Source organism: Ovis canadensis, chromosome 25 (genome assembly GCF_042477335.2).
Source record: "Ovis canadensis isolate MfBH-ARS-UI-01 breed Bighorn chromosome 25, ARS-UI_OviCan_v2, whole genome shotgun sequence".
NCBI lineage: Eukaryota > Metazoa > Chordata > Mammalia > Artiodactyla > Bovidae > Ovis > Ovis canadensis.
In genome coordinates, this window is record NC_091269.1 from 61,361,027 (window position 1) to 61,376,732 (window position 15,706).

General features: G+C 43.5%; 1 protein-coding gene across 2 annotated transcripts in view; it reads left to right on the forward strand.

Moving 5' to 3' along the window:
* The first annotated feature begins 416 nt into the window (after positions 1-416).
* Positions 417-15,706, forward strand: part of LOC138430243 (WASH complex subunit 2-like) — a 45,649-nt gene continuing 30,359 nt past the window's right edge. For both annotated transcript variants that reach the window (XM_069572290.1, XM_069572291.1), the window contains exons 1-8: positions 417-577; positions 663-785; positions 1,587-1,751; positions 7,540-7,599; positions 9,721-9,894; positions 12,097-12,190; positions 13,542-13,603; positions 14,843-14,890. In XM_069572290.1, the coding sequence (XP_069428391.1) occupies positions 575-577; positions 663-785; positions 1,587-1,751; positions 7,540-7,599; positions 9,721-9,894; positions 12,097-12,190; positions 13,542-13,603; positions 14,843-14,890 (729 nt within the window). In that variant the 5' untranslated portion in view covers positions 417-574. The remainder of the gene's footprint in view (positions 578-662; positions 786-1,586; positions 1,752-7,539; positions 7,600-9,720; positions 9,895-12,096; positions 12,191-13,541; positions 13,604-14,842; positions 14,891-15,706) is intronic.

Here is a 15,706-nt window from a genome sequence, read left to right on the forward strand (position 1 = left end):
TTCTAAAGTGAAACAGATTAAAAAAAATTATATTATAGTTGATTTACAGTGTTGTAATTTCTCTTGTACACCAAAGTGATGGTTATATATTCTTTTTCATATTCTTTTCCATTACGGTTTACCACAGGATATTGAATACCGTTTCCTAGGACTGTGTTGTTCATCCGTTGAATATGTAAGTTTGCATCTGCTAACCCCAAACTCCCAATCCCTTCCTCCCCTGACCCCCCACCGCTTTGACAACCGCAAGTTTGTTCTCTACATTCGCGAGTCTGTTTCACATTCAGAGTCTGCATATAAGTGATATCATATATTTGCCTTTCTCGTTTTCACTCAGTCCCTTCAGTACGACCATCGCTAGATCCATGCACGTGACTCACCCGCAGCCAGCTGGCCCAGCCTCCCTTCAGCGGCCCCACATCCGGTCACGTGAGGGGCAGGTCACGGGGCGCTCTGGTCACGTGAGGCCGGTCACGTGCCAGGGCCGCACTGCTAGGGGCTAGGCTTCCGGACACTCGGGGGCTCAGCGGGTGCGGGCCTGCCGCTTCGGAGCCCACCAAGCTGCGCAGCCGGGATGGTGAGGGCGGCGCTCTGGGTTGGGGCTGGGCCGCGTCCGCCGCCTCCCCGGAGCTCAGCCCCTCTTCTCGCCCTTCCCGCTGCAGATGAGCCGGGCCACCCCCGACCAGGAGCGAGCGCCGGCGTCCGAGCCCGTGTGGGAGCGTCCCTGGTCGGTGGAGGAGATCCGCAGGAGCAGCCAGAGCTGGTCGCTGGCGGCCGACGCGGGCGTGAGAGGCGGGACCCGGGACGGGAGCGGAGGGCGGGCCGTCTGCGGGGGATGCGCGGCCTGCGAGCGGGAGGACGTCAGTCCCAGCCCCTCTCCACCCAGTTGATCCCGCTCTGTCTCTCGTGGACTAAATAACACCCCTTCTTGCTCTCGAAAACTTCCTGGTGGCAGTCCTCAGGCCTTTGGGCGGATGCCGGCCGGCCGACTTCAGCTCTCTTGAGGGCTCCTACTCGGGCTGCCGCCCATCGCAGGGCGCTCTCTTCCTTGTTCGGTTTTTTCAGCCAGGCGCCAGCTCCATCCTGAGCGGAGAGTTCGGCTTCCACCACGCCGCAGGCTTGCAGTGGCACCTCATAGGCGACTCCCTGTTGAGATCTGGGCTGAGTGGGTTGGGAGACAAACCAGTATATGAATATCGTTGAGTAAGACACCTTAGGCCTGGGACCCAGTAAGCTCAGAGTCGTGGTTCCAGAGTCCCATTTGAGTAGGATTTTTGGATGAGCAGTGCTTTGTCATTTTGCCTTTCGTCTGTGATCCCTGTAGAAGGACAGCCAAACAACACTTTAAAGTTTCTCCAGAAACGAGATAGACTTCCTATCTATCACTGTTTGATGAGCTTTCGTAGTGTTTTTCTATGCTGCTTGGCCTTGGTACTGTCAAAAGCAGCATCCCTTTTCCGTTCCAACACACACACACACACACACACACACGAAAGAAAATGGTTGCTTTTCTGTTTTGATACGCAGAATAGATGCATAGTACAGACGCATATTGATACTGCTGTATATGTTTGTTTTTTAAATAGCTACTACAGTTTCTGCAGGAATTTTCACAGCAGACTATCTCTAGGACTCATGAAATCAAGAAACAAGTGGACGGACTAATCCGGGAGACTAAGGCCACCGATTGCCGCCTGCACAATGTCTTCAATGACTTCCTTATGCTCTCTAATACCCAGTTCATTGAAAACGTGAGTTACTTAGTTGCATCCGAGTTCTAAAGAAGTAACACTGTTAGAGGGAGCAGTAGTCAAACTGTGATATTAACTGGCCTATTGTTAGGTTCTCTTAAATTCTGGGGTAAGTAGTACTTCTTGGTAATGGATGTTCCCTCCCTTTTTATTAGTCAAGTTTACCTGTTTTTTCAAGCCTTTGAGAAAACCTAATGATAAAAACTTCCTCATATTCCAATGTTTTCATCCATCATTAATTCTGGAGTTGTCAGCAGTTTTGGTGAATTGCGTGGCCCTCCAGCAAGCCTTGTTATCCTCTGTAAGGAAAGCCATGCACCTGGCCTGACCCTCTGGGCACCAGCATGTTACTAATTGTGTGCATTGTGTCCTGCTAAGTTATGTTAAAAGCATGTGTGTGTCCACTTGGACTATTCTGAACTAATGCCTTGTTGTGCTGGCTGAACCTGTGTCACAAAATCAACTCCAAACAGATGGTTGCACTTTAACCCAAGTACAGTTTCGTCGGTCTATCAAGTCTCAAAGGTTTCTAGGAACACATAGGTAAACTAGAGCCCCTTCTTAGAGAGTACCACAGTTTTCTGTAATAGTGTTATTCCAGAATAAAAAGGGGTAACATGTGGCTGGAGCTCCATGACTGTAGGGGAGATTATTCTAGAGATGGAGAGAAAGCTTAGTCAGGCTGACCTGTGCTTCTCATAGGGTGGCTAACTTTCTAAGTGTCAGTGTTAGTTATACTGTGAAAAGAGAATTGTTAAATTAGGCTGTCTCCTGAGACTGTTAGATACAAAGTAATAAAAATGATTTTGAAAATTGCAAGATTATACAAAGATTTAGGATTGTTAAGAGGAGACTAGATATTGTCATGCAGATATCTTACACAGCATGTTTGTACATTTTTAGTAATTGAGGTTGAAATGCCACTACTGGGCTTTTGGGGGAACCTGTGTGTAAAATAAAGATCTTAATAAAGGTTTTAAGTATCTCTTTGCCTGTAATCTAAGATACAGCAGATACTCTGGTTAAATCTGTAGTCATTTTCTGGCCATCTGCGCAGAATGTCGGTGCTTGGTCCCGAGCATCGTTGCTATTGGAAGAGGCGGTGTAGCACCCTCGACTCTACTTCAGTAGTGTGTGCAGTCCCATCACTTCATCCCGCTGAATTCCGTGTCCTTTTAACTACGTCTGTTGCTCTCATTCTGTGCCTTTCTTGCTGGCTCGGGCGCTTAGCTCTTCTCGGCAGTCAGTCTTGCAGCCCTCGACTGGGCGAGGGACGGAACTGGGAGCCGCCTTTTGTACCTGAGGTGCCTGAAGCACGTTGATACTGGCTTGGTTCTGACTGATACTTCGGGGGAAACGGGCGTTATAAGCTCCTTTCTCTGAATCGTAACCTTCAGGTCTTCTCTTTCCCCAGCTCTTCTTTTCTTTCCAAGTTTTCTTAGATTCTGAGTTTCTGATGAGCTGGTTTTTGTGGGAGGTTTTTTGTTTACTTTTGTTTTTGTTGATTATTTTTGGTTTTGGTTCATGATTTCTGTTCGCTTCTTGGACTCCCTGCATCCATCTCTGTGTCTCCACTGTCTTGCGCTGCTGCCGCTTCCAGTCTGCGGCCAAGTTCCCCTCGAGATGTGCTGTGGCCACTGCCAACTCGAGCTGCTTCCCAGACCTCCCTGTGATGCCACATGTTACATTCTTCCCATTTATGGTAGCGCGTCATGCTGTTAAAAGGATGGCTGACACTTGATAAAACTGAAGGAATCTACCTGCTGATAATACATTTGGCAGGGATTTGGCTTTTTCTTCAGACCCTGACATCAGGACTCATGTATTACAATTCTGTCTTAAATGATGGTGTCATTTGGTTTCATGGTAGTTTATTGGAAAGATACACAAAGTAATAGCTTTTTGGGTTTTAGTAACTGACCTCAGAGGCAGCTAGTAGATTGTGAACTGCATTATAGAGTTAGTGAAACTGAAGAGCAATCAAGGCTTTTTAGGGCAAGAAAAATTAGTACCTTTAGTAAAGGCTCACGAGGGGATTCTGGAGGAGCAGAAATGCTGATTAACAGTGGCCAGTGCGTCAGTGTGTTATCAGTAGGGAATACAGTTCTTGCAGCTTCATTAATCTGTTCCTGTAGGAATTTTGTCCTGAAACACTGAGTGACCTAATTAACGACTTCTTTCACAGCACTTCCGATGATTGTAGTTCTGCATCTATCGATACGGTTTGATGTGTTGAACTTCTCTGCTAAATCAAGCCCCACATTTTTACTAAGTGTTACGTTCTTTGGGGTCAGCGTGAGCCTGATATATAGAGACTCAGTGGATATTTGAATGCGTTAATGAGAGATCATAAAAGTAAAGAGGACCATGGCTGGGTGTAATGTGTGAGAAATCTCCCCGATGTCAGATTTCTCTCTTAATTCCTCACCTTCACCTCTTACCTCATCTCCCCAAATGAGGAAAAGATTCTTCAAGTAGAAATATCAAAGATATTTGACAGTTCTGTGAATGGCTACCTGATTTTAAAATGATCAGGCAACCCGTGAAGCTGTGAGTTCTGAAGGGTAAAGTAAGTTAGCGTTGCTCACCTGCTTGTGTACTGAGCACTTGGGATTCATGGTCCTGCCTGGCCGCCCTTGAAAGATCCTGCGGGCTTTGTGTGTTTGTTGGCTGGTTTCTTAGATGTCCTGCTTGGCTTTCTGAAGGCTGCTGATGTCTTGTGAGGTGTTTCTAATGACAGGAGAAGAAGGAGGGTATTGATGCTGTTCAGACCTAAGCTTGAAGCTCAGTGTTTTAAGTTAAATGGTCTTGCTATTTAAAAGTCTGAAGTGACCTGGGCAGCTGTCTTGTCTTAAAGTCTCAATTTTAAGATTTATTTGCCATTTTTTGTTCATGCCTTTGAAAATTACTCCCCTAATTTCTGGTCTCTATAGAATTATTATTTTTTTTAATACGGAAAAAGAAGCAGCATATGAAATTTCAGATACTAAGGAAGAGCCTCTCAACGTTTTGACATGTATATTCCAAGTTCATTCTCATGCAGACATTGGACTTTAAGTTTTTTCCTTTTTTGTTGTCAGAATAATGTATAAAAAGTATTCAAATGTGAAAAAATTTAAACTACAGAAGTCAACTATAATTCTACCACCCCAAATTAACCAGCCACTGAACATTTTGGCATATTTTTTCCTAACCCCATGCATGTATATGACTTTAACCTCTTCTGTGTGTATGGGTTTCAGCCTGCATTTTTCTTCATGTTAGCATATTATTTTATAAGCATTTTAACACATCTGTAAGATTTACTGAACTTAATTTCTGTTTCTATTTCATTTTATGGCTACCATTATTTAACAATCCCCCATACAGAACTTTTTAAGATACAATATTTTGTGTATCCAGGAAAGAACAGAGGAGAAGGCAGTGGCACCCCACTCCAGTACTCTTGCCTGGAAAATCCTATGGATGGAGGAGCCTGGTAGGCTGCAGTCCATGGGGTCGCTAAGAGTCGGACACGACTGAGTGACTTCACTTTCACCTTTCACTTTCATGCTTTGGAGAAGGAAATGGCAACTCACTCCAGTGTTCTTGCCTGGAGAATCCCAGGGATGGGGGAGCCTGGTGGGCTGCCATCTATGGGATTGCACAGAGTCGGACACGACTAAAGTGACTTAGCAGTAGTAGCAGGAAAGAGCAGATAATAACCACAAATGCTTATAATGTGCACTACCTTGTATTAACAGATTTTAATATTTTTTTTTCCTTAGCTGTAAATATTTTGGGTGTGGGCTTGCTGGTTTTGCTGTCTCTTTACTCTTCTTATGTGGAGAGTATATATATAGTCTTTGGATGTCTGTTGGTACATGTGTATGTAATATGAGGTAGGGATCTCATTTTTTCTTTCCCATATAGGTAACTTTTGTTATGTAGTTCTTTTCGTCAGCGACGTGTATGAATATATGTTCTTGCGAATATAAATAGGCTTACGTGTAATTGTGAGTCTGTCTCTCACCTGTCTTTTATTATCTTTATCCACTGTAGTAAGTATCACAATCTTAAAGACCAGAGATTTCTAAGGAGTCTTAATAGGGCAAATCTCTGTGACTTCTCTTCAGTCATAATTTTCATGGTTATCCTTGGCTTCTTTACTTCTGTGAATTTGAGGATATCTTGCTAATTTCCCCGGAAGATTCTGCTAGTATTTTGATTGGAATTGCAGAGAGTTACAGATTTGGCATCTGTGGTTTTGAATGTAAATCTGGTGCCATGAGCATCTTACTGCTTGTATCTGTTGTTCTTGGAACTACATTTCAAGAAGTAGAATTCTTGGGTTGGAAGATGTGAACTTTTAAAAACAGCACTGTTTAATCAGATTGATGTTGGGTTAGAAGATATGAACATTTGAAAATAAGGTTGTCTAATCAGATTGATAGTTATTTTGAAAAGATGGGCAGCCTCGCTCAACTGCTGGCAAAGGTCTGGGACGTGGGCACTGAATGTGTGTGGTGGCAGCGAGAGTTGTTCCACACAGAGATCTGGAAGAAGCTGTTAAGAGTAAGCCAGAGTTTTGACTTTGGCTTGGCAATCGTGTTTTCGAGAAGCCTGTAGAAATAAAGGGTCCGTGACCTGAGAATTCAGTATATATGTGCAGCAGCTGGTTGGCACTGGGGAGAACTGGAAATGTCCTTAATGTTCTCTAATAAAGGATTCTTGAACCAACTACAGTCAACTTCATACCATAAAATATTATGCAGATATGAAAACAATTGAGTCGAATCTATATGCATGGACCTAGAAAGTGGTTTATGAGAATATCAAGTGAAGCGTGGGGCAGAAGGATGTGTGTCATATGAATGCAGTTTTGTTTCAAAGCTGGAAGGGCAGAAAGCTCTGGGTGTGTGCGTATGTCCGGATGAATTTGTGTGAGAGCCTTGGGAACACACACCAAACTTAACTTAGTTATTCTGAGGATGAGGTTGGAGGCAGGGATGGGATTATTTTTAAATATATCTCTCTGCAACTATCTTCATGTTGACATTTAAATTTTAATTGACGTGGCGTTTACATACCATAAAATAGACCCTTTTAAAAGTGTAGAAGGCAGTAGGTGCTGGTGTATTCTTAAGGTTTTGTGACCATTACTAGTATCTAATTCTAGAACATTTTCACCACTGCACTATTTATAATGAGAACGTTTTGCTTTGGGAGTTTAAGCAACAATAAATAGTTAAAAAAATCACAATGAGTTGCCGGAATGATGGCCCTGTATTGGAAAAGAAGCCACCTGCCCAAGCTGTATGGGTGAATCCCATGACTGGTCTTCTGGCCAATCAGTGGTGGGCTTGGCCTATCTGTTTTCTTATAAATGAGATAATAAAAATGTATCAACCATTTTAAGCCACAGGATAAAAATGACTTATCTTCATGGTTTCTACTGTATAAAATGTAAAAGCTGTTATACCCAGTGGGTAAGTTTCACCACTTGACGTGCTCAGGGCCTCGCGTGTGAGGGCCTGTATCAGAGCCCTGTCAGCGCTGTGTCAGGTTAGACAAGACAGTGTGGATGGAAAGGTTTTTTTTTTTTTTTTCATGTTTCCTAGTCTTTTGTGTCTTTTCTTTAAACTTGATTTTGGGAAAGCTGTCTGCTCGTCTCTGCTTTGGCCTCAGCCGTTTCTTGAATAATCATTTCTTCTTGTCTTTCTCTTTTTTAAATTGTGTATTGAACGCTTACATCGTGATTGATTCCAAATGCTGTTTTGACTAAACTGAACTTTGCTTCCATGTTTAGCGTGTATATGATGAGGTGGAGGAGCCGGTGCTCAAGACTGAGGCAGAAAAACCAGAACAGGTACTTGCTTTGAATCACTCTTCTCTTGGGCTCCTTTAAAGAAGAAAAGTAGTGATTTATGATACAGCTGCTGGAGGGAGAGTGGGGCAGGGAGATGGACTTTGGGAGGAATGGGAGATGCTGGTTTTGACAGCTCAAGAATTGAACTTGTTTGTTTCTGGAATTTATTGTATTAAGAAATGTATAGATCAAGTTCCTGATTTCTGGCTTAAGAGTAGAGCAGAGGTGTGTAGAGATATTCTGTAGGGGACCAGGTAAGAAATTGTTTGCTGGCTGCATTGATCTCTATCCTTTGCTTCTTTTTCTTCTTTTCTTCCTCTCCTATCCCTTCCCCTTCCTTCTTTAAAAATGTAAAAACCTTTTTTACCTTGAGGGTTACTTAAAAAACAAAAACCAGAATGGGCCATACTGGGCAGTACGTGGTGAGTTCTTTGAAGATTGTGTATCCCTGTTCTTTATGCCTGCTTTGCTGCTTATTACCACCAGTTTAAAAATAAAAGTAAGAAGAAAGCCAGACTGCTTGTAACATATGAATGTGGTAGACCAAGAAAGGGCACCAGAAGCCAGTTAGAGTTCTGCCCGAATGGCACGCACCCCAGTCCTCTTGCCTGGGAAATCCCATGGACGGAGGAGCCTGGCGGGCTGCAGTCCATGGGGTCGCTGAGAGTCGGACACGACTGAGCGACTTCAGTTTCACTTTCACCTTCATGCATTGGGGTAGTAAATGGCAACCCTCTCCAGTGTTCTTGCCTGGAGAATCCCAGGGACGGGGGAGCCTGGTGGGCTGCCATCTGTGGGATCGCACAAAGTCGGACACAACTGAAGCGACTTAGCTGCAGCAGCAGCAGCAGCCTTTAAAAATTTATTAGAAAATTTTTTTATTTTTAATAGATTTGCTAAACTGTTTTAAGTGTAGTAATATCTGGTTATACCAAGTCAAGGTTCAGTTTAAAGTGATAGTAACTATAGTGAATTATCTTTAAAAAATCCACAAGCATGTGTCTGCACACTTAGTACAATGTTAGCTGTTTAACTTAGAATCAAACATACCAGAGTGCAAAAAAGATGCAGCCGAAAGAAAAAAGGTAAGTTAGAGAGACTGCTGCACTCGAGGTGGAAGTATAAAACACTCCTCAGGTTTTCCCTTTTGGCTTTCAAAGCAGCAGTGTACGGGGACTTCCCAGGGTCCAGTGCTTAAGATGCCACTGTCCAATGTAGGGGACACAGGTTTGGTCACTGGTTGGGCAGCTAAGACCCCACATGCCGCACGGTGTGCGAGAAAAACAAAGCAAAGGGGAAACCTGTATGGCTGGTTTGTTTCTGTAATTATACATCGACTTGCAGAATGTTTGTGAGGAGAGGAAATGACACTGAATATATTCTGATGACACAGTTGAGTGTGTGAGAGCTGCTGTTACAGGAAGTGGAGATGGGTGGACTGTTTTCAGCAGGTTGGTGCTGTGGACAGAGTTTGGTCGAGGTCGGGGCATTGTTCTAGGGTAACCTACAGGATAGATTAGAGATGAAACCGACTCTCTCTTGGTTTGAAACAAGTTTATAAAATGTAGTTGTCCAGTTATTTTTTTAACTGTAATTGAAAAATAACGTCTCTGCCTGGAGTATTTTCTTCGAAGTCTTAACCTCTGAAATTGTCCTAAGGACCATTAACCAAGGTGAGTGGGCACAGTCATGGCAAAGCTGAAACCCCAGGCCCTTTGTTCCTTCAGAAGCAGGGAGGGAATGTGCCCCTGATGTCTTCTGATGTGCCGTCATTGTTTAGGGCGCTTTCACATAGTCTATAGAGGCTGCACCATCACTCCATTGTGCCTTTGTTTTTGTGAATGATGAACGTGGAGCTCCAGAACCTTCTGTAGTTTGGTGCGTGTTCAATGTGTAGACACATTTGGGGCTCAGCGCTCCAAAGTCTGAGATGAAGCATTCAGCAAAATCTTTGACTTTCAACATTTTAACATTGCAAATGATTAAGAACAACATTTTTAATTAAGTTTTTTTGATTTTGTTTGTTTTTGAGCATGAGTCTAGGCGTCAGTGAACATTCCCAGTGTTTATTAGGGTGGTATCAATATACTGGAGATCTTACTAAAAGTTACTCTTTCCTAGGAAAAGACCCGGGAACAGAAAGAAGTGGATCTGATTCCTAAAGTCCAGGAGGCTGTGAACTACGGTTTGCAGGTGTTGGACAGTGCATTTGAGCAACTAGACATAAAAGCAGGAAGCTCAGACTCTGAAGAGGATGATGCTAATGAGCGGATGGAATTGATCCTTGAGCCAAAGGTAAAGACACTCAGCTGTAATATTTATCGTTAGGCCTGTTGTGATTTGGGTCCTTTACGTGGGTGCAGAGTTGCTAAGATGTGGCCGTCACGTCTAAGAAGCGAGGCTGTCGCTTGGCGCGCTCACACTGACCCCACCAGTCAGAGGGTTGCTGCACAGGAGCATTGCTTGCGCACTCACTAGGCGCCAGCGTGCCAAGCTTGGGGAGTGCAGGGAGGCAGGGCTTCATCCCTACTCAGGATGCTTGTCACAACCATACCAGATGGTCAGAGGAAGGAGGCAGTTGCAAAAGTCTCCATCGTAGATGTTCTGACTTCCAGCTGGAGAAGTTAGGGTGAAGGTGAGATGTGAATTGGGTTTCGAAGGATGAGGAGGCTCATGAGAGGCGGGGGTTGTTGGGAAACTGACATCCTGTAGCTTGCGCAAAGAGGGACCTCAGAAGTGTTAAAAAACATGGGGGTTGTGCCAGGTCTCAGCCAATGTGAATGGAACTGCTGTGAGTGTTCGTGAAGAGATTGTTGGCCTAGCAGGTGCTCTTGGCCTCACTGTGCGCTCTCAGGCTGGCTCAGTAGTAAACACAAGAGGCTGCCTTGCTGGCTTTGAGAGTCCCTGTGACACACAGTGCGTTGTGAGTCGGAGCAGAAGCGGCCTCTCGTGATCATGTGTTCTCTGCATGTTTTTCTTCTAGTCTGAGCTGGCCCCGCCGAGCTGGGGCTGGCCCTTCACCCCTGACGTGCGTTCGTCATCTTGCTTTTCCACTGTAGGGATGTAGAAGTCGGCAGCTGGGTTTCCCTGGTGGCTGCCGCAGTGAAGCGTCTGCCTGCAGCGCAGGAGACTGGGCTTCTGTCCCTGGGTTGGGAGGATCCCCTGGAGAAGGGCATGGCCACCCACCCAGTCTTCTTGCCTGGAGAATCCATGCACAGACCTGGTGGGCTACAGTCCATGGGGTTGCAAGGAACTGGACACGACTACGTGACTGACTCACACAGCAGACCTTGGGAACTGGGGTGCCTGGGCCACACTCCCTCCTTGAAAGTCTCACCAGTTTTCTTGTTACAGAAGGACATGGGAACAGGCCTTCTGAGTCCATGAACAGTCAGCCCAGTTGGCACTTTGATTTCTTTGCACCGAATTAGTTTTTGTTGTATCTTTGACCTTTACATTAACCTTCCCAAACTTTCTGTCAATTTCCCAGGACAGAGCTGTTCTCTTCTGTCCCCAGGGCCTGTTTTACAGGGAAGGGTTGTTAAAGCCGAAGGACCACGCCTCCAGGGTGGAGTGCTTCTCGGCTCTAGAGTTTTGGTGTTGGCAATGGCCTGAAGTGGAAGACTCTAACACGCACCTGTGGACAGTCTACCCCGTTTTATTCTGTTGTTTGATCTTCTGATCTTATTTTACCAGCTTCACTTCTCTGAATTCTGCCGTGTGAGCCTCTCAGGGGTATTATTATTATTTTCTTTTTTTTTTTTTTTTTCCTCCCTCTCCTGGATAGGTTCTTATCAGTCTGTTGGAAACATTCCTTTAGTTAATTATGTTGACTGTAGATACTTGCCCTGCGGATAGCTGATACTCGACGGTAAATACTGTTTCTTTCCGTCTAGCCCACTCTTACGTCTGTGCTCCTGCCTCTGCCCCGATGCGGTGTGGAGGCGGCCTTCTCCTCTCCCTTCCTTTGTGCCTTGTGCCCTGTTTGTCCACACGTCCCACTACCCGCCAGCTGTTTGTGTTATTTCCTCCATGTGCTTCTCTAAATTTAGGACTTCGTTCTCAAGAGTCGTTGATGGGTTGGTGTTTGCTCACCAAGTTGCTTTTCAGGGGAGGCAGGTAGGTCACCATCATGAAAGCGTGTCAGGAGTTCCAGTTTCTTCCCTCGGTCCTCCTCCTCTGGGGAGTGTTGCTATGAAGTTGCGCCCCTTTGTTCAGTTACTGCCGGTAAACTTTTTATAAGCCTTTGCCATTTTGTTAATGTAATCAGGCACTTGAGAAGGGAAAGCCTCTATGAATCAGCTTTACTTTTCTAGCTTTACCTAGGATTTAACTTTTTTTAAATCAGTGATTAAAAAAAAATCCTGCTGTGTTTCTTATTCTCTTTTATTATGTAACTTTTTTGGGGTAGTCAGATGGAAGTGGATGTCAAATGGAATACCGAATTTTATTTTCAGCTTAAATATTTAGCTGCTTCTTCCTTTTCATTGTTTACAGGACCTGTACATTGACCGCCCTTTACCTTATTTAATTGGGTCAAAGCTGTTCATGGAGCAGGAAGATGTAGGCTTGGGAGAGCTTTCTAGTGAAGGTACACTTTCTTTTTTTTTTTTTGAAGGTACACTTTCGCACTACATATTTTTGTTGCTTTTAATGTTTACAGCTTAACTTTTTATTTGAAAATAATTTCAAACTTCACTCTAAAGTCTTAAAGTTACAAGACTAGGACAAGAAACTCTTACATACCGTTTACCCAGGTTACCATTTGTGAATATTTCACCACATTTGTGTATCATTCTCTCTCTATATATATAGTGTTACTTTCTCCTGAGCCTCCTTAGGAGACGTCCTGCCGCCTGACTCATGTATACGGTTGGCAGTTCGTCTCCATGGGTTTTGCATCTGTGTATTCAACCAACCTGGATAGAAAATACTTGGGAGTAAAACATTGCAGGAAGTCCCCAAAGCAAACAGTTGCAAGCTGCACAGGCAGCTACTTACATAGGACTTAGATTGTATTAGGTGTTATTAGTAATCTGGAGACGAGTTCAGGTTGGCGACAGGAGAAGGATGTGGGCTCTACGTGGATGCCACGCCACCTTGGTGTCTGTGTGTGTGTCCGTTGGGGAAGGGGGTCCTGGGACCTGTCCCGTGAGGGACGGCTCTGTTTCTCCGTGTATTTTCTGAGAGTGAGAGCTTCCCCTTATTTAGTTGCACGCTCTGCATGCTGATTTGCCCATCTGCCATCTTGCTTGGATGTGTGCACTGGGCTTTGATGTGAGGCTTTTAATTTTTGTATCCTGCTTATTAATAGAAAAAATTAATCCAAGTGGTTGAATCCTGTGAGACTTGGCAAGAATGTACAAATCAAGTATACTTGACTTTTTACCCTCTTCCCAAAGTAACTTTTATAGGAAATAAAGTCACCAATTGACAGGTCTCCAACAACAGTGGCAAAAAGTATAATTACCAAAGTTAGGAAATTTTACTGGATTTGACACTAGCTAATCCTCAGTCATACTCAGATTTTTCCAGTTGTCCCAGTAATGTCCTTTACAGTCCCTCTTTTTCTCTGGTTCAAAATCCAACCTACTCACTGCATGTAGTCATCAAATCTCTCTAGTCTTTTAGTTTGATACCATTTCTCAGCCTTTTTTTGCTTTTCACAACCTTGACATCTTCAGAGAGTATAAGCTAGTTTTTCCCTTTGTAACTAATATATTTTTTTGTGACTAATAAATACCCCGTGGGGAAATACTTTGAGCCTATGTAAATATTCCATTCCTCACTATAGTGAAGATACTTTTAATTCCAGTGAATGAGTATGGATGGTTTTATCAAAATCTTTTCGTGTTGATGTATGGTGGTTTGTGATCCTGAGAAGAAATTAAGAATGTTTCCTTATGCATACTGGCTTTAACCTTTATCTTTCTTCTAACCAGAAGGTTCAGTGGGCAGTGATCGTGGGAGTATTGCAGACAGTGAGGAAGAGAACGAAGAAGAGGTAAGGGCTTGGCTTGCTGGTGTGTCCAGGTCATAGTGGGCAGGAAACTTAGGGTGCATTTAGCAGGATCAGTAAATGACATATTCGTGGATTACCAATTCGTTTACAACAATCTCTTAGTAGCAATAGAAGCCGTGTTCACAGGTCTTTTCCTTGGGATGGGAAGTTCCTTTTCTTCTTGTGTACAAAACCAAAGGAAACCGCTTTAACCCTTTACATCACCTGTACCACTGCCCTCCCTCCCACCGCCCCACCAAATCCTCTTCTTACCAGTGTATTTCGAGGGGGACAGCTTAGATAGTTTGGTGGAATCTCTGCCTGAGATACAGTCTTTGAGTAAGTTCTATCTTTTGAGTAATTCTAGGAGAACAGTCCACATTTAAAACGTTCTTTACTCTAAAACCTTCTAGACCAGAAGCTTGCTGAAAGCGTCCACTTATAATTGTTAGCTTGACTGCTACCTCTGGCATCTTCCCACCGGAAGAGCCTGGTCTGACTCCCTGTTCTCTAAGGCCTCAGAGTCTGTGGGCCTTGGCCTTGACCCCGATTGTATCTGGCGTTGTTCCTTTAAATGGAATATTTGTTACTGCAAAGGGCAGAGACTCTCTGGAGGGTCATTCCCGAATGTTGCTTTCTATGGGCCGCAGTCTTGAGCGTGCTCCTCCCCGCTTCTCCTCCTCTGTTTGCACAATCGGTTTCCTTTCCTCCTGCCTGCAGCCGTCCCCTCAAAACACCTGATAGGAGGAGATGAACTTTTTAAAAACAGCCTTGCTTTCACTGATTGTCATTAGCTGCTGAAGCAACTCTCTACCTACTGGCTTGTATTAAATACTAATGTTCCCTTCTTGGGCCTGATCAAGCAATGGTTTTACTTAGAAGGAAAATAGAGAATGCAAACCAATGCAAACCAAACAAAATGCAAACCAGGGCGAACTAGATCTTAATGATTTAGCTGATTCCATGTGCAACTCTTAGTCCAGAGGCTGGAAATGATGGGGCAGATTGATAAGAGCGAATTGTCAGAGAGGTTTAAAAGAATATGAAGATGACCTGTAGCTGGAATAGCCCTTGGTGACATTGCCAACTCTCCACCTCGTCTGCACCTTGGTACTGTAGGTGGTGAGTAGTCAGTTCAGAGACCAGTCGGTGGTGGCTGCCCCAGAGTCTTAGACACGGCATCATTTCTGTACTTCCAAGTAGAGCCAGTGTTAACAAAGCCTTTCTTTTCCCCCCAAAAAGGAGTCAGATGAAGATTTTGCCAATCACAGTGACAATGATCAAAACCGGGTAAGATGCGTGTATCGAAGTGACTTTTAAACTTTAATTTAAGCACAGCATGTAGAATGAATCTATGTTAAAATTACTTTTGAATGACTTACAGGAAAGTAAGGATTTATTCATATTTATAGGTATTCATGTTTCCTTCAAATTTTAATGTTTTCAGGCTAACTACTTCCTTGTTTATTTTTTCTCAGTTTTACTTTATATTTTCTTCATTTTTCTTGGACAACAAGTAAAAACAATTGAGAAACAGAGCCTCTAAAACACAGCCCATATTGAAATTTTCTTATGAATTCACCTTTCCTATTTGAAAATCTAAGATAATCTTGCAGCAAGGCTAAGGAACACTCAAGAAGTGGAAATCTTATCCTGCGGTCTTAGCACTGCTGTCTTAATTTTTATATATCCTTCTAAGGACATGTTCTTTTCATTAACATGCGTAGTTTATTTTTTTGTCATTTTATATTAACTCATCACAAGAATTTCTTTGTTGTTTTAAATAGTCTTTGTAATTTGCTTTGTAAACTTATGTATTTGTTTAACATACATGTATGGTACTGTTGTAGTCTCTAAATGTGTATGGGAAATAGTTAAGATTCTTATTTTTGCGATAATACTGCAGTCAGAGTTTTCATTCATAAAAACCCGTTGCCTCTGACTTCATTTCTTAGGAATTAGGTGATCTAACAGTACTTGATACTACTGTTTAATAGACATTCCAGATTAACAGGTGGCACATAATGATTTTCCCAGAATCTCATCAGCACTGGAATTATGTATGAATTTTGCTACCATAGTGTATGTTCAGCAGTATATTGAGAT